General features: G+C 45.5%; 1 protein-coding gene across 1 annotated transcript in view; it reads left to right on the top strand.

The window, feature by feature from the left end:
* Positions 1-3,418: 3,418 nt before the first annotated feature.
* Positions 3,419-20,543, top strand: part of LOC141106728 (glutathione S-transferase P 1-like) — a 40,138-nt gene continuing 23,013 nt past the window's right edge. The window contains exons 1-2 of the mRNA XM_073597661.1: positions 3,419-3,530; positions 13,582-13,617. Of these exons, the coding sequence (XP_073453762.1) occupies positions 3,419-3,530; positions 13,582-13,617 (148 nt within the window). The remainder of the gene's footprint in view (positions 3,531-13,581; positions 13,618-20,543) is intronic.

Genomic DNA, 20,543 nt, shown 5'->3' with positions numbered 1-20,543 from the left:
CGGCCTTTTCCCAGGATGACTGGGTTTCTCTGCTACCAGTTGCGGAGTTTTCATACAATAACTCCCTGCACTCAGCCATCAACCAGACGCCATTTTTTGCCAATTATGGATTTCATCCCTCCTTTCTACCCAGCTCAATACCTGAATGCTCCCTCCCGGGAGTGACCGAGACATTGGAATTCTTCTCTACCAACAACAAACTTCTGCAGGAAACAATGGCCCAATCCCAGGCTTCTTATAAAAAAACGTTCGACAAGAAGAGGCGCGGGGAGCTTATCCTGGAACCTGGCAATCAAGTATGGCTGTCCACAACTAACTTAAAAATGGCTTGCCCTTCTAGGAAACTAGGGCCTAAATTCATGGGACCCTTCTCGGTGAGAAGAAAAATAAACAACGTAGCGTACAAGCTCAGTCTGCCGGACTCCTTCAAAATACACCCGGTTTTCCATGTCTCCTTACTGAAACCGGTCGCTCCTGATCCTTTCCCCAACCGTAGTACCAGTCCTCCTGAGCCTGTTATGATCAATAACGAGGAGGAGTTTGAAATCGAGGCTATCCTGGACTGTAGGAAAAGGCGCAATCAAATACAGTATCTTATTAAATGGAAGGGGTATGGTCCGGAGGACAATTCCTGGGAACCAGAAAACAATTTACATGCCCCGGAACTTTTACAGACTTTCAGAAATGTTCATGCCTCCAAGTTGGCCCGGCTGGGCATCCGGAGGCTGCCCTTAGGGAGGGGGCACTGTCAGAGAGCTCACCTTGCTGGTCATGGGATTGGCCACCAGAGGGAGTGCCTGTGAGCAAGCCGGCCTATTTAAGTTTGTCAGGCACTCTGTTCAGTGCTGCCTGATCATCAGCTTCCTGTGCCGTAGTTCCTGTTTCCTGTCTTGTCTTCCTGTTTACCTGATCTCCTGACGACCCGGATTGCCCTTGGATTCCCCTGTTTGCTGCCTGTACCTGACCTTGGCCTGTTTGACTCCGCTTCTGCCTGCTCCTATTGTACCTTGCTGCCAGTCTGTTGCCGAACCCAGCCTGTCTCCTGACCATCCTGCTCAGTCTCATCGCCTGTGTTCCAGCCTGCACCTGCTGTTCATAGACTGCTATTCCACCAGCATCTGGACTCTAGTTCACAGGCTCTCATACCACTCCGCACTCCTGTGCTTCCTGTTACCTTACCAGGGGCCGCGAGTTGGACGCGTAAGGGAGCCTACTCTCTGCCCAAGCGGACTCACCGGTCTGGTAAGTAGGAGCCTGATACTTCCATTCTTTCTGCGGCCAATGGTATACCAAACCTGCCTGCGATGTGCTGCAATGTGGAAAGTAGAATCGCACACACTGAGGAAGCAGGGGGGCCTATACACAAAAAGTCATCCAAATAATGTATGACTGAACCTAAGCCGGAAACCTCCCTAATCACCCACTCCAAAAACGAGCTGAAAGCCGCGAACATGGCTTTTGGAAAAGATAAGTGGTGTATCAAGCGGAACTTGTTCGGTTCCTTCTTGGGCACCACCCCCAATGGTGACACCACCAAATCCTGCCAGGGTTTGTTGGCAAACGGCCCCCCCCCATGCGCCCCATGGACACTTCTCTTCCCAATTTGTCCCCCACCACCCCCAGATGCTGTAAAGCAGATGTCAGATTCCTTGCCTTTGGCGGAACCATCGCCAACGAACACGGGATCTTAAAACCGTCCTGAAAACCCGAAGCCAATAACTTTGCCGCTCCCCTGTCTGGATACTTACTTAGGAAAGGAAGCATCCTTTCCACCCTCACCGGCGTCGTCCCTCTTTTGAGCAGAGTCGCCGGCACGCTTCCCTCTCTTAAAACACCTGGACAATGTATGGGCTCCCCCTCACCCAGAGCACTCGTGCTTGAACTTGTATGCTGCTCCAAATTTACAGGAGCCCTCATTGCACTGCCAGCATACTCCCCACTTCTTTCCGGCCGGCAGTCCTGAGGAATGTGTACCCCCGGCCTCCCCCTGAAAAAACTGAGGTGGGGCCCTCGCTGAAGACATAAGCCTCATCCAGAAGCTAATATCTTTATGATCCCAATGCAGAGACGGGCGGACTGCTCTGCGCTGTCTGAACTGCTCGTCGTATCTAAGCCAAGCAGTACCACCGTACACCCTATGTGCCTCTCCTATAGCGTCCATGTAACAGAACAAAGCTGAGCAATGGGGTTCTTCTCACCAATAACGCTCACCATAATGGCAAACGCTTGCAGCCAGTTAACAAATGTACACGGTATAAGCCTGTACCTCCTTCTTTCCTCGTTCTCCTTCTTGGAAACATCAGGTTTCACCCTGTCCAAGTTATTTTTTTCCAATGGCAGTAGCGAAAAATCTCCACATACTCGCCCTTGTAAATCTTATCCCGGACTTCTTGTTTTAGATGAGCTCCCATCAGGCCCTCGAAGTAGAGGTATACCTCGCACTTCGCCGCGTCCGCAGTTCTGACCATATTGGTCCTCTCCGCCTTCTCCGTATCCCCTTTTTCCCCTGCCTTCTCGGTGACCACTCCTACCCCTGACTGCACGGGTATCGGAGCTGCCGGGGGCATCTCCACCCCAGGTCCCCCAGTTCCTCCAACCACTGCCTCAAATCTACCTAACAACGCCCGCAGGCCCTCCAATAAATCCGTCAGCTGCGTACCGGACCCCGCACTGGCAGGCCTGTGCCCTGCCCCCTGCTGGCCCAGCGTGTCCCCCCCTGACTGTATCAAAGGAATTGCTGGCCTAACCGTACCCGCAGCTACCACCCCTAACACATCCTGCAATGCATCAGACAAAGACAAATTAACCATTGACTTACCGGGCTGACCAGGAGCTCCCCCAACAGCCGCCGCGTTGCTCTCCATCGCTGGTACTAGTGGTTCCTCCTCCCCTGATGCTTTCCCTTCTGACCTCTCGTCCTGTTCCAGGATGGGTGGCATAGCAAGCCCCCCGGGAGATGAGATCCCTAAGGCCATGGTGCTTGGCATTTGTGGGGCCCGCTTCACCCCCGAAATTCCTCCTTCTCCAGACCGGCGTCACTGACCTGACCTGGCGATGCCCTGGCTGTCATGTGTTCTTCCTCCGCCATCTTGTCCCACCGAGCGCCGTCCCGGTAGGCTCCACCCCCTCACCGATTTCCCCATCTCCCGCTCCACCACCTCCGTGTCTCTGCTCGGCTCTCCGTCCCTCATCATCTCCCCCCTCTGATCACTGTGTGCGGATGGGGATGCCGCCCTGCTTCCTGACCCACAATGTCCGTGCGGGGAACCGGCGCCATGTTAGCCCGTGGCCCCACCCACCGGATTAGGCAGGCGGCGTGTGGACCACCCAGGGCCTGCTGAAAGCTGTGGCTGATGCTGTTTTGCCGGGGGAAGCGATCGCTCCTCTGTCGGGCTTCTGGGGAGGCGAATGGGTCTAGATGCAGGCCCTGGTGAAAAGCACGCCGGAGGCCGTGACCTCCGTGTGCGATGGGACACCTCACCTGACGGGGATCCTCCATGAGCCCCGCGCCTGTCTCTGCAGCCACTCTGGTATTGCTTCAATCTCTGCCATCATGGAGGAGCAGTGAGAAAAACTGCCTCCTCCTGTAAGTTCATCTTCACACTGACCCTTTGCACCGCCCCCTCTATAAATATAACCACTCCCCTTTGGCAAAAACTTCTTTCTTACCTTCCCCTTTCTTGCCACTCCCATTTCTCCTTTCCACATTAACCCCATATGTGTCTCCCTTAGATACACTGTCATGCCCGGCCCTACACTATCCCTCCTTGCAGTCCTTTCGTTCCGGGCCTCACTTTCTGTCAACAAGATCCTGAGGTTAAACATCAGTAAAATGATTACATCCATGCGCAAGAGGCCCTAGAGAGAATGAGACTGCATGCTAGAGTTGTATCTGTCTGTGTGTGTCCAGCCAGCTAGAATTTGAGTGAGTGGTAGCTAGTGATATTTTAGGCTGTGATAACTTTAGTGTCAATGTGTGCATGCTGTTTTAGGTTGCTACCTAGGTCCGAATTGAGGATCATTGGCTTCTCATAATAATGTAGCACCTTTGTCCTAAACAGGGCTACTAGTTTAGCTGTGCTAGGTGGTAGCTAGCCTGGCTAATTTGTAGTCTATTGATCAAATGGGTTTCTCCTAAGCCTGGTGTTAACTGTGATTTCTCACTTTTGTCAAAAGGTGGCACTGTTACCTTTGATTTCAGTGTAATGAATTATCGTGGATTCAGGTTATGAGTGTATATACTTCTCTTAGCCAATCAGCAGGAGTTTCTTTGGCCACAAGGATGCTGGGAGAAGCTATTTATTCGGAGAAGGTCAAGTGATCAGGGTATTTTTCCACCCAGGCTGCGGCCTTGGAGGGCGTGTATGGAGCAGCAGAGGAGTAGGCCTGAAGCCTGGGGCCTCGCCACGTGTGTCAGGGGCTCTGTCGGAGAGAGTCTGGTCATTACCAGGAGGCATGGGAGAGGAAGTTGCCAGAGGGTCAACCACTCTTGTTGCCGGAGGCATGTGTAGAGGGATGGAGTTCTGAAGGAGTACCAGAGGAGACTCTTCATCAGCTGGGGACTGTGAAGTGGCTGGGAAAGCTTCAGGATAGAACTCATCCAAGGAATCCAGTGAGTAGCTGTGAGTTAAGCTTGAGGAATCCAGCGGGTAGCTGTGAGTTAAGCTTGAGGAATCCAGTGGGTAGCTGTGAGTGGAGCTTGTTGCTATAGGAGACAGCAGTTGCAACGAAATACAGATTGCTGAATTCAGCTTAAAGGCCCTTTTTCTGTATAGCTGTCTGCCTATTCTAATTTTGTCTAAGGAGTCTGCCAAGCTATAGCATTTGCCTAAGGGTTGCCTGTGCCCTACCCCTCTCTAACACTGTTCCTGTTAAGAGAAATAAAATCTCTTTTCTTTATTTTTAAAAGTGACTGGCGCCCATCTTTTCACCTTGCACAACACCCACCAGGCCAAGGAACCTGCACCCTGGGGAGGAATGTCGGCCCTTCTGACCTCTGGGGGTCACCACTAGGCCCTTGGAGGTTGGGGAGGCTGCTACAATAATCTGAGGCTGTGTGACAGATGGCGATACCTTGCACATTGTCTGGCATCCCTTGTACCTAAACCTTCTAAACCCTTGTCCAGGAACACTAAAGAATGGAAGCCCCTGGATTACATTAGCAGTTAACTTATTGACTGATCCTCTCTGGGTTGCTTTTTTGTTCCTGCTTTAAACAAATCAAACTAGTACCTACAGTGGGGACCCCTTAAATTTTTCACTCTTTGTTATATTGCAGCCATTTGCTAAAAATCATTTAAGTTCATTTTTTTCTCATTACATGTATACACAGCACCCCATGTTGTCAGAAAAACACAGAATTGTTGATATTTTTGCATATTTATTAAAAAAGAAAAACTGAAATATCACATGGTCCTAAGTATTCAGACCCTTTGCTGTGACACTCATATATTTAACTCAGGTGCTGTCCATTTCTTCTGATCATCCTTGAGATGGTTCTACACCTTCATTTGAGTCCAGCTGTGTTTGATTATACTGATTGGCCTTGATTAGGAAAGCCACACACCTGTCTATATAAGACCTTACAGCTCACAGTGCATGTCAGAGCAAATGAGAATCACAAGGTCAAAGGAACTGCCTGAAGAGCTCAGAGACAGAATTGTGGCAAGGCACAGATCTGGCCAAGGTTACAAAAAAATTCTGCTGCACTTAAGGTCCTTAAGAGCACAGTGGCCTCCATAATCCTTAAATGGAAGACGTTTGGGACGACCAGAACCTTTCCTAGAGCTGGCCATCCGGCCAAACTGAGCTATCGGGGAGAAGAGCCCTGTGGCTGAGCTCCAGAGATGCAGTCAGGAGATGGGAGAAAGTTGTAGAAAGTCAACCATCACTGCAGCCCTCCACCAGTTGGGGCTTTATGTCAGAGTGGTCCGATGGAAGCCTCTCCTCAGTGCAAGACACATGAAAGCCCGCATGGAGTTTGCGAAAAAACACCTGAAGGACTCCAAGATGGTGAGAAATAAGATTCTTTGGTCTGATGAGACCAAGATAGAACTTTTTGGCCTTAATTCTAAGCGGTATGTGTGGAGAAAACCAGGCACTGCTCATCACCTGTCCAATACAGTCCCAACAGTGAAGCATGGTGGTGGCAGCATCATGCTGTGGGGGTGTTTTTCAGCTGCAGGGACAGGACGACTGGTTGCAATAGAGGGAAAGATGAATGCGGCCAAGTACAGGGATATCCTGGACTAAAACATTCTCCAGAGTGCTCAGGACCTCAGACTGGGCCGAAGGTTTACCTTCCAACAAGACAATGACCCTAAGCACACAGCTAAAATAACGAAGGAGTGGCTTCACAACAACTCCGTGACTGTTCTTGAATGGCCCAGCCAGAGCCCTGACTTAAACCCAATTGAGCATCTCTGGAGAGACCTAAAAATGGCTGTCCACCAACGTTTACCATCCAACCTGACAGAACTGGAGAGGATCTGCAAGGAGGAATGGCAGAGGATCCCCAAATCCAGGTGTGAAAAACTTGTTGCATCTTTCCCAAAAAGACTCATGGCTGTATTAGATCAAAAGAGTGCTTCTATAATAAATACTGAGCAAAGGGTCTGAATACTTAGGACCATGTGATATTTCAGTTTTTATTTTTTTTTAAATCTGCAAAAATGTCAACAATTATGTGTTTTCCTGTCAATATGGGGTGTTGTGTGTACATTGAGGGAAAAAAAATGTACTTAAATTATTTTAGCAAATGGCTGCAGTATAACAAAGAGTGAAAAATTTAAGGGGGTCTGAATACTTTCTGTCCCCACTGTATATTATATATACATATTAACAGAATCTACCTTCTCCTATTTCAACCAGTGTACTGTAACCACAGTGTCCCTCCCCTCTCTTCCTTTGTTAGTGAAAGTCATAATGACTCAGCATACAGTTTTCAATAAAAACCTGTCACAGACAGTCAAGCTTTTAAACCAGCATACCGGTCAATCAAGACTAACAACAATAAGTAAATATGTCAAGGGGCATAATAGAATAGCCAACTCTTTTACTTTTGTTTCTGTTTTGTGAGCTAGGAGATTTTAGGACTAAATCCATTTTCCTTGTTTTGTTTTTTTAAGCCATAAAGTGGGAGTTTTTGATGTAGTGCAGGCAGTTTTTTTTATATATTTATTGAGTTTTCACAATGACAAAATAGGTACAGACATGCCGTAATTTACCCGTAATCAGTATAATGAAAAACCTGCAAAGTGATGCAACAATATGAAATAGAACCCTCAGGATTAGAAGCAGAGTAATACGCATGTAAGTGGTGATCAGTCACAAAGGATCATATAATAGCATTAGTGGTAAACAGGGCTACCTATCAGGGACATATGAGTTAGGATAGGCCAGTAGTCCCCTAACAACTCAGGGTCTTATAGGAGAGAGAAATAAAGGGGCTCCTTAGGAGCTGGTAGTTTAAGTTTATAAAATAACCACACAGACCTTAAGCGCTAGAAAAGACAGTCATTGGGGGATTATCATGATGTCATAACCAATAAAATAAAAAATGACTGGAGCTGCAGCTGTCAACTTTTAGGGAAAAAGTGAACGTCAAATATACACAAACAGACAGCGATGTCTGTGCATAGTTTAAGTTTGCCTAAAGAGTTGGTAAGTTCTCGTTTCAGATTTTAGGCAGCTTTAATGGCTACCCTCCTGAGAGCAAATGGTAGTAGGCATAGACACATGCACAAGTACCTGACCTCATATGGTTAAAATACATTTCAGCATGGGTTAGGTCCAGTTTGGCCACATCAAGAAACATTCAAGTGAAAAAAACTCCACATTTACCATAGCAAAAAAAAAAAAAAAGTTTATAGAATACAACTACCAGTACAATACAAGTACCAGTAAAGCCCAGAAAGTTACTATTATAAAAAAATAAATATTTAATATACAATGTAATAACACACAATATACCCTAAATACATTGTAAGTTCAAAAAAAAAACACATGATCAAGATACTGAAAGAATCAAAAAGACAAACATCTTCCTTAAAGAGTAACTCCACTTTTGTTGGGAAAAAACATTCCTGTCTGGGTGATCTATGTACATTGCAGGTATTTTAACCACTTGAGCCCCAGAAGATTGTACCCCCTTCATGACCAGGTCAATTTTTGCTATTCAGTACTGCGCTACTTTAACTGGTAATTGCGCGGTCAGGCAACACTGTACCCAAATAGAATGTATATCATATTTTTACACAAATAGAGCTTTTTTTTTCTTTTTTATACAGTACTACCAATGGCAGCGATCCGTGATTTAAAAAAGGACTGCAATAGTGCGGCAGTCAATGTGACACTAACTGATGCTGGGGGGAACTGAATAACTGCCAATGACATCACCAGTGACATTAATACAGTGATCAATGATAATATAATACACTATCACTGTACTGATGACATTGGCTGGGAAGGGGTTAACATCTAAAGCGATCAAAGGGTTAAATATGTACCTAACTATGTGTAATGTGTAAATACAAAAACAATGCGCTTTAGGCCCCTTTCACACAATCGGACCGTTCAGGTCCGCCTGTCAGTTTTGACGGCGGACCTGAGCAGGCGCTCCATGTTAGTCTATGGAGCGTCGGATGTCAGCGGAGACATGTCCGCTGACATCCAACCCCGTCCGATCCGCTAAAAGCAGACGGATGGCTCTATGTCCAGGTCCGACGCTGGCAGATCGGATCGGGTGAGATCTGACGAAAACGGACATGCTGTCCATTTTCGTCCGATCCCTCCATAGGCAGCAGCGGCGCCTGACAAGCCCCTCCCCGCTCGGTGAGCAGAGAGGGACCTGTCATCCGCCGGCTAAGCAGAGATCAATGGACAGATCTCCCGCTGAGCCGGCGGACCGAGGCGGGCTCCGTAGAAACGGAGTCCGCCTCGTGTGAAAGGAGCCTTAGAATTCAAAAATTCCCCAAAATAGAGCTGTTACTTAAATAAAATAAACATGACAAAAGATGAAAAACATAAATATATAACCGTGTATATATAATATAATCCACAGTAGCGCTCTTAAATGTGTCCATAAAAGACAAATAATGTCCTTAATAACACAAAAATGTATATATGTATATAAATATACGGTGAAACAATGTATACATATAAGAATAGTGAAATAGTCTTATAAATCCACACCAAAAAAAGACAACCCTTATTAAAGTGTGCAAAAGAAATATGTGTATATGATGACACCAATTCCTCCACCAGAGTGATGAATGGGAGATCCTGATAAGAAACAAGCTCACCAGATGATGTTGCCATTCACTCTTCTGTTTGGAAAACAAGCTCAAAGATTAAATTGAACAGCTGCTGTAAAACACCACACTCGGTTCACATGCCCAGATTTGACACCACATGTAGAAAATAGAAGGAGAAATGGAGCCTTCAATAGTGTAAAATACACAGTTATATATTTATGTTTTTCATCTTTTGTCATGTATGTGTAATGTGTGTAAAGTGTGCTGCTTTTTACTAATGATCTCCAAGTTTCTCATCCCTGTTTTGCAGAGATAAAAAACACAGAGATCGTTCCTTGTGTACAGAACCCTGTGTTGAATGTCAACACAGAGCTCTGGACTGTGAGTGTAAACAGCCGATCAGCATGTCCTTGCTGTGAATTATTGGAGCCGGGGGGGGGGGGGGGGGGGCACATGTGCCTTAAATCCAGATGTAGGCAGCGACATACCATTATGTTGCTTTGCCTACAGCAGACACACAGGCAGTTAACAAGTAGCTAAACTTTGGTGCAGATTCCTACCTTTTTTTAATTCTGAAGAAATAGCTGTTTGTTTGTCTGTCTTTATGGGAGTGATTTTATAATTATCAATCTGCTGCTGCACCTGCGGGGTTCTAATGAGGAAAGTGGCAGGGTCTGTATCCCTTTAGATGTGATTTCCCTTTGGGGGTATCACACCAATAATGCAATTTTTGTTGCGGGGGATGCCCAATGTCTGACTTGTATCATAGTGCAGACACCTGGGAAAATCAGAGAGCCAATCACACGAGCAGGACATGATTTTCTAGGGGTGATCTGTACACCATCTATATACAGACTACCTCCAGGTAGCCATATTGCATAGCATTTTATAGAAAATTACTGCGCTGCAGAGTGAAAAGGAAAGATAATTTTTAATAACATTCAATTACAATATGACTTGTGTAGCAATTGTATTCACTATATACTGTATATATACACTCACCAGCCACTTTATTAGGTACACCTTGTTAGTACTGGTTTGGACCTCCTTTTGCCTTCAAAACTGCCTTAATTCTTCATAGATTCAGCAAGGTGTTGGAAACGTTTCTCAGAGATTTTGGTCCATATTGACATGATAGCATCACGCAGTTGCTGTAGATTTGTCAGCTGCACATCCATGATGCGAATCTCCCACATCCCAAAGGTGCTCTATTGGATTTAGATCTGGTGACTGTGGAGGCCATTGGAGTTCTATTACAGTGAACTCATCAAAAAACGTGTTCATATATTCATGTTGTTAAAGTGTTGAAAAAACTGTATAAAAGGTAATTAGAACATTTGATAAAACAACCCAATCCACATACACAATATAAACTTGCTACAGCTCAAATATATTTTACCAGCCCGGCTCAATCCACTTACACAATATATATTCCTCCCACTGACACCCACCGCTCGCGATCAGAGGATGCAGTCGAATCGAGCTGGTAAAACATATTTGCACTGTAGCAAGTTCATATTGTGTAAGTGGATTGGGTTGTTTTATTGAGTAAATGTTTTTTTAATGGTTTTATGCTAGGAGTTCACTTTTTCTTGTATAACACCCCTTTGTTTGGAGCATGGAGTTTACCGTTGTTGATCATTTGAGACGGTTTGGTGGAAATATTCCCGGTGCCCCTGAGTTTATGATCTGCCTGATTCATACCTATGCAGGTTGCAGTTTGCATATTGCAGGTGCAATTTGTGCTTTTCAATACACGCTTTTGCTCCACTGAAGTCTATGGAACCAAAAACCAGAAAAAAGTCCCTGGCCCTTTCCATAAAATGCACAGATGTGAACTATATCCTTAGGAAACCATGTTAAATGTACTGTAGTGTGTTACATAGTTACATAGTAGGTAAGGTTGAAAAAAGACACAAGTCCATCAAGTCCAACCTATGTGTGTGATTATGTGTCAGTATTGCATTGTATATCCCTGTATGTTGTGGTCATTCAGGTGCTTATCTAATAGTTTCTTGAAGCTATCAATGCTCCCCGCTGAGACCACCGCCTGTGGAAGGGAATTCCACATCCTTCTGCAAAGCTGAAGACGCACTAAAAAATGCATCGGTGTGAACCAGGCCTTGGTGGTGAATGATTTAGCAGGATTTGGTGGTGGTTCTAAAGCCCCATACACACTACAGTAAAACCTTGGTTTGAGAGTAACTTGTTTTGAGAGCATTTTGCAAGACAAGCAAAATTTTTAAATACATTTTGACTTGATATATAAGTGATGTCTTGATATACAAGTAGCGTCATGTCACAACTGAGTATAAAAGAGAAGAGAGGCGCCTCTAAGTGTAGCAATACGGTTACATTTAATGAAGGTACAACATTTATCAACATATCGCTACACTTAGAGGTGCCTCTCTTCTCTTTTATACTCTGTAGCTCCTGCTGGATTTTTCTTCTAATCGCCTTGTGGAGGCTTCCGTTTATGGATGGACATTTTATGGTTACATAACCTGGTCACATTGCTATAATCTTTTTATATGGACTATAAACTGAAAGACCTATGAATAAATGGTTGTGGAACAAATCATTTGAGTTTCCATTATCTCACATGGGGAAATCCGCTTTGATATAAAAGTGCTTTGGATTACAAGCATGTTTCTGGAATGAATTATACTCGCAATCCAAGGTTTTACTGTATTAGATTTTCTGAAGATTTTTGTCTTCAGAATTACCAAAACCATGTAGTGCAAGGGCCTGGTTGCATACAAATTGAAACTCTTAAGGTTTGACCTCATATTATATGGTTTTGGTATATCCGAAGACAAAAATCTGCAGAAAATCTAATAGTGTGTATGGGGCTTAATCATAAGCGTATAAGCGTGCGCAGCCTATTTCATTAGGGTGTGCACCCCAAAGCCTAAACACACACACTATATATATATATATATATATATATATATATATATATATATATATATATATAGCAGTAGAGCAGTAGATGGTGTCAGTAGGGATTGGTGTCAGTAATTAATTTTTATTTTTATAACTTTTTTACAATTGTATTATTTTTTCCAATCATTTATTATTATTATTATTATTATTATTATTATTATTTTTACAATTTATTAAGAGCCCTATTGGGGGACTTGGGTGAAATATCAAGGGTCTGAACAGCCTCACTTTTGAGACAGAGAAAGGCACTGAGGACAGAGATTTCCCAGTCCCTTTCTCTGCAGCCAAGCAGTAAGGGGAATCTGCGCAGCACAGCGTGATTAGGGTGGGCCCAGGCATACTGGCACACCCTGTGCGCACGCCTATGGACTTAATACTGAAAGTGGAGCATGTTAACTTGCGTGGAGATGGAATTTTTAACCTTTTTCTTCATGTTGCATGTGGACTTTTGAAGAATTTTTGAATGCACGGAACACTTTATTTAATTGAAGATATTATATGAACTGTTATTAGATTTATTTTTAATTATATTTATGATATAGAAGAAGCAATGGACACTTTTTTTTGTTTTTTCAACCCCTTTTTTTTTTTAATATATGATCACGTTTTTTTTTTTTGTATGGTTTGTTGTCACACATTATATGTAATGGTGATATATCGCTGTCTGCATGAAAAAATTAGTACCATACCTTGTGCTAATTTAAAAACAAAAAATAATGAATTAAACTTAATCCTTAGGCCACTTTCTCACTGAGGTGTTTTACAGGTGTTTTTGCACTAAAAATAGCGCCTAAATAGCACCTGTACACTGCCTCTTCTGCAGCCCCAGTGTGAAAACCCAAGTGCTTTCACACTGGAGCGGTGCTCTTGCAGTCCTGCAAGCAACATCTTTGGGGTGGTAGGGGAGCGGTGTATACACCACTCCTAAACCTCCCCTGCCATTAAAATCAATGGGTAGCGCTGCCAAAGCGCCTGCAAAGTGATTCGGCAGCTGCACTTTTCGGGCGCTTTTAACCCTTTCCTGTGGCCGCTAGGGGGTGTTAAAAGTTGGCGGCTGAAAAGCATCACTATAACAATGGTAAAGCGCCGCTAAAACTCCCCCCGCCCCAGTGTGAAAGTAGCCTAAAAAACAGTATTCAACTGTCATTTCAGCTTTTTGCAGTTGCTCTGATATAGCTACAATCACCTTACTAATTGAACAACATTTTTTTAATATTAGTAAAAAAGCTAAATAAATTTTGTGTTAATCTAGAGTTTCTCTGAATTTGCTGCCAGTTTTATTTGGATAAATATCGTGGTAGATATCTCAATATATTTGGCTAGCATTACTTTTAAAACCCTTTCTATGTAAATGACATAATTATATTATTTTCTCTTGCAGTGCCTGAATTAGTTTTAACTTATTTCCCTGTAAGAGGTAAGTTGATGATCTATACAGGTTACACTCACATTCCAAAACTAAATTACCATGACCAGTACTACTGTGAAAGTGAAGATTTTGCTTAATGTGGCATCCTTTTGGAGGTGACAAGCCAAAGTATGTCTCTAGGCAAACCTTTTTTGTTTTGTTTTGGATATAGTTGGGAAAGTTTAGACCCCCAGATAATTTTTTATATTTTTTTTTTTTGCTGTCTGCGTGTACGCCTACCTACCTAGTCCCTAGTGTACTTAGCGTTAGTAAGGTTATAAGCTGTTGTGGGTGGTGTCCTAGCCGAAATAAGTATGGGAACACATTACCCCTAACATACATAGTGTAAGTCTGTAGCCTGGAAAGGAAAGGGCCCTTCGGGGCTAAGCTGTCGAGAGAGTCGGGATGGGGCCCAAAAAAAGGAGGACTCACAGCGGAGAGGTGGGAGAGATGACTGCATTTTCTTAGTTCAAGTTTAGTGCACTGATATATACTGTACTGCTGACTGCTGGTCTGAAGTATGGAGTTAAAAAAGCTACTGTACGGAGTTGTGGACCTTTTGTTTCACAGTAAAAAATGTTAAAAGGTTACTTGTGTGGACATTCCTTCATTCATGAAGATGGACCTCAGGCCAGGAGAACACAAATGCTGCCATGGAGGTGGGCCTCAGGTTAGAAGAATGTATGTAACAATAGGATGGAGTTTCTCCCAAATCACTCAAAAAAGTGTGTGTGTCCTCTAATGGGACTTTAAATTTGGGTCACTGGCAGATTGGTAATAATATATAAAGTGAGAAAAAGTAGTAATTAAAAGAATATATTTATTGTAGAAAAAGATAAAAAATAACTATGACATAGCAAATTGAACGTCTAAAATGGATGCACATTCATGGATGTAGTGATTGGATACAAAACATTAACCAACTCTATTGTGAAATTGTAAGCAATAGAAAAAACCCAATGTTTCGAGGTATTTGAAGGTAAACCTCTTCTTCAGGAGTAATAGGTTTAGTGACGACTAAATTTATGTCTATGGTTAGAAAAGAAAAAGGACAGAATTTGTAAACATATACAATGCATTAGAAGATTACTGTATTTACAACAACAACGCCTTATTGGTCATATGTGTAATAATCAAGTTATACAAAAAAAAATGTATAGGTACTGACCATTAGGGATGAGCTTCGTATTCGAGTCGAACCCATGTTCGACTCGAACATCGGCTGTTCGATCGTTCGTCGAATTGCGAACGTTATGGGCCGTTCGCGCCAAATTCGTGTGGCGCGTCACGGCCCATAATTCACTGCAGCATCGCAGTGCATTGCTGGCTGATGATTGGCCAAGCATGCACTATGACCCGCATGCTTGGCCAATCACAGCGCCGTCAGTAGAGAGAGCCGTAATTGGCCAAAGCCAAGGAGGCTTTGGCCAATTATGGCTCAGGGGATTTAGTACACGCCCCACACTATATAAGGCCGCCTGCACGGCGGGCCCTGTGTAGTGTGTGTTCCGGCGTTCATTGAGAGAGAGAGAGAGAGACAGACAGTGACATTTGATTTGAGTTAGATAGATTAGGCAGAACAGTCAGTCAGTTAGCTGCACTTACAGTGTATTGTGTATATATATGCATCCCAGGTGTTGCATATATATATATATACACTGTATTCAGTTTAGCTAGATCCGTTCTTGTTATCTTCCTACTGACAGGCAGGCTTGTCTTGTTACAGTATTTACAGCTACCTAAAGAAAATGACTGGTGTTCCTTTGATCCTATTAGTACCACAGTCAGGCAGCTAGACTATTTACAGTTAGTGCAGTGCGTCCTGCTCACAGTGTTCAGATAGATCCGTTCCTGTTATCTTCTTACTGACAGGCAGGCTTGTCTTGTTACAGTATTTACAGCTACCTGAAGAAAATTACTGGTGTTCCTTTGATCCTATTAGTACCACAGTCAGGCAGCTAGACTATTTACAGTTAGTGCAGTGCGTCCTGCTCACAGTGTTCAGCTAGATCCGTTCCTGTTATCTTCTTACTGACAAGCAGGCTTGTCTTGTTACAGTATAGACAGCTACCTGAAGAAAATTACTGGTGTTCTTTTGATCCTATTAGTACCACAGTCAAGCAGCTAGACTATTTACAGTTAGTGCAGTGCGTCCTGCTCACAGTGTTCAGCTAAACCTACAAGTTAGTGGGGTGCGTTCTGCTCACAGTGTTCAGCTAAACCTACAAGTTAGTGTGGTGCGTCCACCTCACAGTGTTCAGTTAAACCTACAAGTTAGTGCAGTGCGTCCTGCTCACAGTGTTCAGCTAGATGCGTTCCTGTTATCTTCTTACTGACAGGCAGGCTTGTCTTGTTACAGTATATACAGCTACCTGAAGAAAATTTCTGGTGTTCTTTTGATCCTATTAGTACCACAGTCAGGCAGCTAGACTATTTACGGTTAGTGCAGTGCATCCTGCTCACAGTGTTCAGCTAAGCCTACAAGTTAGTGGGGTGCGTCCTGCTCATAGTGTTCAGCTAAACCTACAAGTTAGTGCGGTGCGTCCTGCTCACAGTGTTCAGCTAAACCTACAAGTTAGTGGGGTGCGTCCTGCTCACAGTGTTCAGCTAAACCTACAAGTTAGTGGGGTGCGTCCTGCTCACAGTGTTCAGCTAAACCTACAAGTTAGTTTGGTGCGTCCACCTCACAGTGTTCAGCTAAACCTACAAGTTAGTGTGGTGCGTCCACCTCACAGTGTTCAGCTAAACCTACAAGTTAGTGCAGTGCGTCCTGCTCACAGTGTTCAGCTAGATCCGTTCCTGTTATCTTCTTACTGACAGGCAGGCTTGTCTTGTTACAGTATATACAGCTACCTGAAGAAAATTACTGGTGTTCTTTTGATAATATTAGTACCAAAGTCAGGCAGCTAGACTATTTACAGTTAGTGCAGTGCGTCCTGCTCACAGTGTTCAGCTAAACCTACAAGTTAGTGGGGTGCGTCCTGCTCACAGTGTTCAGCTAAACCTACAAGTTAGTGGGGTGCGTCCTGCTCACAGTGTTAAGCTAAACCTACAAGTTAGTGGGTGCGTCCTGCTTACAGTGTTCAGCTAAACCTACAAGTTAGTGTGGTGCGTCCACCTCACAGTGTTCAGCTAAGCCTACAAGTTAGTGTGGTACGTCCACCTCACAGTGTTCAGCTAAACCTACAAGTTAGTGCAGTGCGTCCTGCTCACAGTGTTCAGCTAGATCCGTTCCTGTTATCTTCTTACTGACAAGCAGGCTTGTCTTGTTACAGTATAGACAGCTACCTGAAGAAAATTACTGGTGTTCTTTTGATCCTATTAGTACCACAGTCAGGCAGCTAGACTAATTACAGTTAGTGCAGTGCGTCCTGCTCACAGTGTTCAGCTAAACCTACAAGTTAGTGAGGTGCGTCCTGCTCACAGTGTTCAGCTAAACCTACAAGTTAGTGTGGTGCGTCCACCTCACAGTGTTCAGCTAAACCTACAAGTTAGTGCAGTGCGTCCTACTCACAGTGTTCAGCTAGATCCGTTCCTGTTATCTTCTTACTGACAGGCAGGCTTGTCTTGTTACAGTATATACAGCTACCTGAAGAAAATTGCTGGTGTTCTTTTGATCCTATTAATACCACAGTCAGGCAGCTAGACTATTTACAGTTAGTGCAGTGCGTCCTGCTCACAGTGTTCAGCTAAACCTACAAGTTAGTGGGGTGCGTCCTGCTCACAGTGTTCAGCTAAACCTACAAGTTAGTGGGGTGCGTCCTGCTCACAGTGTTCAGCTAAACCTACAAGTTAGTGCAGTGCGTCCTGCTCACAGTGTTCAGCTAAACCTACAAGTTAGTGTGGTGCGTCCACCTCACAGTGTTCAGCTAAACCTACAAGTTAGTGGGGTGCATCCTGCTCACAGTGTTCAGCTAAACCTACAAGTTAGTGGGGTGCGTCCACCTCACAGTGTTCAGCTAAACCTACAAGTTAGTGGGGTGCATCCTGCTCACAGTGTTCAGCTAAACCTACAAGTTAGTGGGGTGCGTCCACCTCACAGTGTTCAGCTAAAGCTACCTGTAGAAGGTTGGTGGTGTTCTCATACTACAGGCAGGCAGTTGATTTTGCTAGCTGCAGTATCAGTACATATATATATATATATATATATATATATATATATATATATATATACATACATATCCCAGCTTAGTGCAGCTACAGGCCATTAGTATGTCTGGAAGGCCAAGAAGGAGAGGCAGACAGTCACAAGCCAATAAGAGAGGGCAAGCAGGCTCTGTGTCTAGTGCTGGTCGTGAAGATGGTGCATCCTCATCAGCACGTGGCCGTGGGACAAGCTTGGGCTTTTTTTCAGCAGCTGGCCGTGTTGAGCCGCAACATGCGGAAGACTTGGTCGAGTGGATGACCAAGCCGTCCTCATCCTCCTCATCCTCTCTCACCCATGCCCAGGGTACTTTGTCTGGCAAAGCAGCGGCCTCTTCCCTCGGCTCAATGTCATCAGTGACTCCTTCCCTAGCCCCACCATGTCCTCCTGAGGAGTCCCTCGAACTGTTTGACCACAGTGTTGGGTACATGCTCCAGGAGGATGCCCAGCGTTTGGAAGGCTCTGATGATGATACTGAGCTTGATGAAGGCAGTAACATGAGCACGGACAGAGGGGGTGCTCAAGAAGGACAGCAATCTGGCAGTCATGCTCCCCCTGCTGCAGCATACTGCCAGGTTTGCTCCAGTGATGAGGAGGGAGGGGATGATGAGGTCACTGACTCAACGTGGGTGCTGATAGGAGAGAGGAGGAGGAGGAGGCGGCACATCACCAACGAGGCAGGATGCCCTCCAGGGGCCAGCCTAAGGGCAGCACATTGACTGCATCACACCCCAAAGCTCCACATGTGCAGGGTGCTGCAGTCTCTGCGCGTTATTCAAAAAGTTCTTTGGTGTGGGCCTTTTTTGAGACGAGTGCATCAGATCGCACCGCTGCTATTTGCAACATATGTCTCAAGCGTATCTCACGTGGCCAAAACATCTCCTGCTTGGGTACCACATGCTTGACCAGACATATGTTGACCTGCCATGCAGTTCATTGGCAAGCGTATCTAAAAGACCCACACCAAAGAACAAAGAGGACCTCTCCTTGCTCCTCATCAGCTGAGATCTCCAACCCCACTATACCTTCAGTCCTCTCTGAGACCTGCACTGAGAGGAATGAAGGTGTAGAATTAGGTGTGTCACAGCCAAGTACTTGTGGGCAATCTGCTTTTGGTACACCGACGTCAGATTGTACCAGGCAAATTTCCCTGCCCCAGCTGCTGCACCGCCGAAAGAAGTTTGCTCCCAGCCATCCACAAGCCCAGCGGTTAAATGCTAGCTTGGCAAAATTGCTAGCATTTCAACTGCTGCCTTTTCAGTTGGTAGACTCTGCCCCCTTCCGTGAGTTTGTGGAATGTGCGGTGCCTCAGTGGCAGGTACCTAAACGCCACTTTTTCTCATGGAAGGCGATTCCGGCTCTCTACCGGCATGTGGAAGGCAATGTCCATGCCTCGCTGCACAGGGCGGTCAGCGGTAAGGTGCATATTACCGCTGACTCATGGTCCAGCAGGCATGGACAGGGACATTACTTAAGTTTCACGGCGCATTGGGTGACTCTGCTGGCAGCTGGGAAGGATGCAGGACAAGGTGCAGTAGTGTTGGAGGTTGTTCCGCCACCACGCCTCCAAAATGCTAATGATTGTGACACACCTCTCTCCTCCACCCCCTCCTCTTCTTCTTCCTCCATGGCCTCTTCCCGTGCTTTGTCCTCGGAACCAGTGGTGCTCCGTAGCCATTCAAGGGGCTACGCAAGTACGCAGGCCAAAAGATGCCATGCGGTGCTTGAGCTGGTGTGCTTGGGGGACAGGAGCCACACTGGGGCAGAGGTTCTGTCAGCTCTGCAGGGGCAGGTTCAGAGGTGGTTGAAACCACGCCAACTTAAGGCAGGAATGGTGGTTTGCGACAATGGCACCAACCTCCTCTCTGCCCTCCGACAGGGACAAATGACCCATGTGCCCTGTTTGGCTCACGTCCTTAACTTGGTGGTGCAGCGGTTCTTGGGCAGGTACCCGGGCTTACAGGATGTCCTGAGGCAGGCCAGGAAAGTCTGTGTGCATTTCCGCCGGTCATATAATGCCAGTGCTCGGCTGACGGACCTCCAAAAGGAGTTTAACCTGCCCAAGAACCGCCTAATCTGTGACATGCCCACCAGGTGGAACTCAACGTTGGCCATGCTGCAGCGGCTGCACACACAGCAGAGGGCCATCAATGAGTACCTGTGCAACTATGGCACCAGGACAGGGTCAGGGGAGCTTGGTTTTTTTTCCCCACGCCAGTGGGCCATGATCAGGGATGCATGCACTGTCCTGTCACCATTTGAGGAGGCCACGAGGATGGTGAGCAGTGACAGTGCATAAATCAGTGACACTGTCCCCCTTGTCCACCTGTTGGAGCACACGCTGCATGGAATAATGGACAGGGCACTTGAGGCAGAACAGAGGCAGGAAGAGGAGGACTTCCTTAGCTCTCAAGGCCCCCTTTATCCAGACAGTGTTCCTGCATGCCCGCCGATCACACAGGAAGAGGAGGAGGAGGAGGAGGAGGAGGAAGATTGTGTCAGTATGGAGGTGGAGCCTGGCACTCAGCATCAGCAGCAGCCTTTAAGGGATCAGTCCCAAGAAACACATGGACTTGTACGTGGCTGGGAGGAGGTGGCTGCGGACCATGTCGTCCTTAGTGACCCAGAGGACTCCGGACCGAATGCCTCAGCAAACCTACGCTGCATGGCCTCCCTGATCCTGCAAAGCCTGCGTAAGGATCCTCGTATTCGTGGTATCAAGGAGAAGGACCAATACTGGCTGGCAACCCTCCTTGATCCACGTTACAAGGGTAAGGTTGCAGACCTTATC

Source organism: Aquarana catesbeiana, linkage group LG08 (assembly GCF_042186555.1).
Source record: "Aquarana catesbeiana isolate 2022-GZ linkage group LG08, ASM4218655v1, whole genome shotgun sequence".
In the NCBI taxonomy this organism is placed as follows: Eukaryota; Metazoa; Chordata; class Amphibia; order Anura; family Ranidae; genus Aquarana; species Aquarana catesbeiana.
The sequence above is the reverse complement of the archived record's forward strand: the minus strand, read 5'-3'. Positions and strand labels throughout refer to the sequence as shown.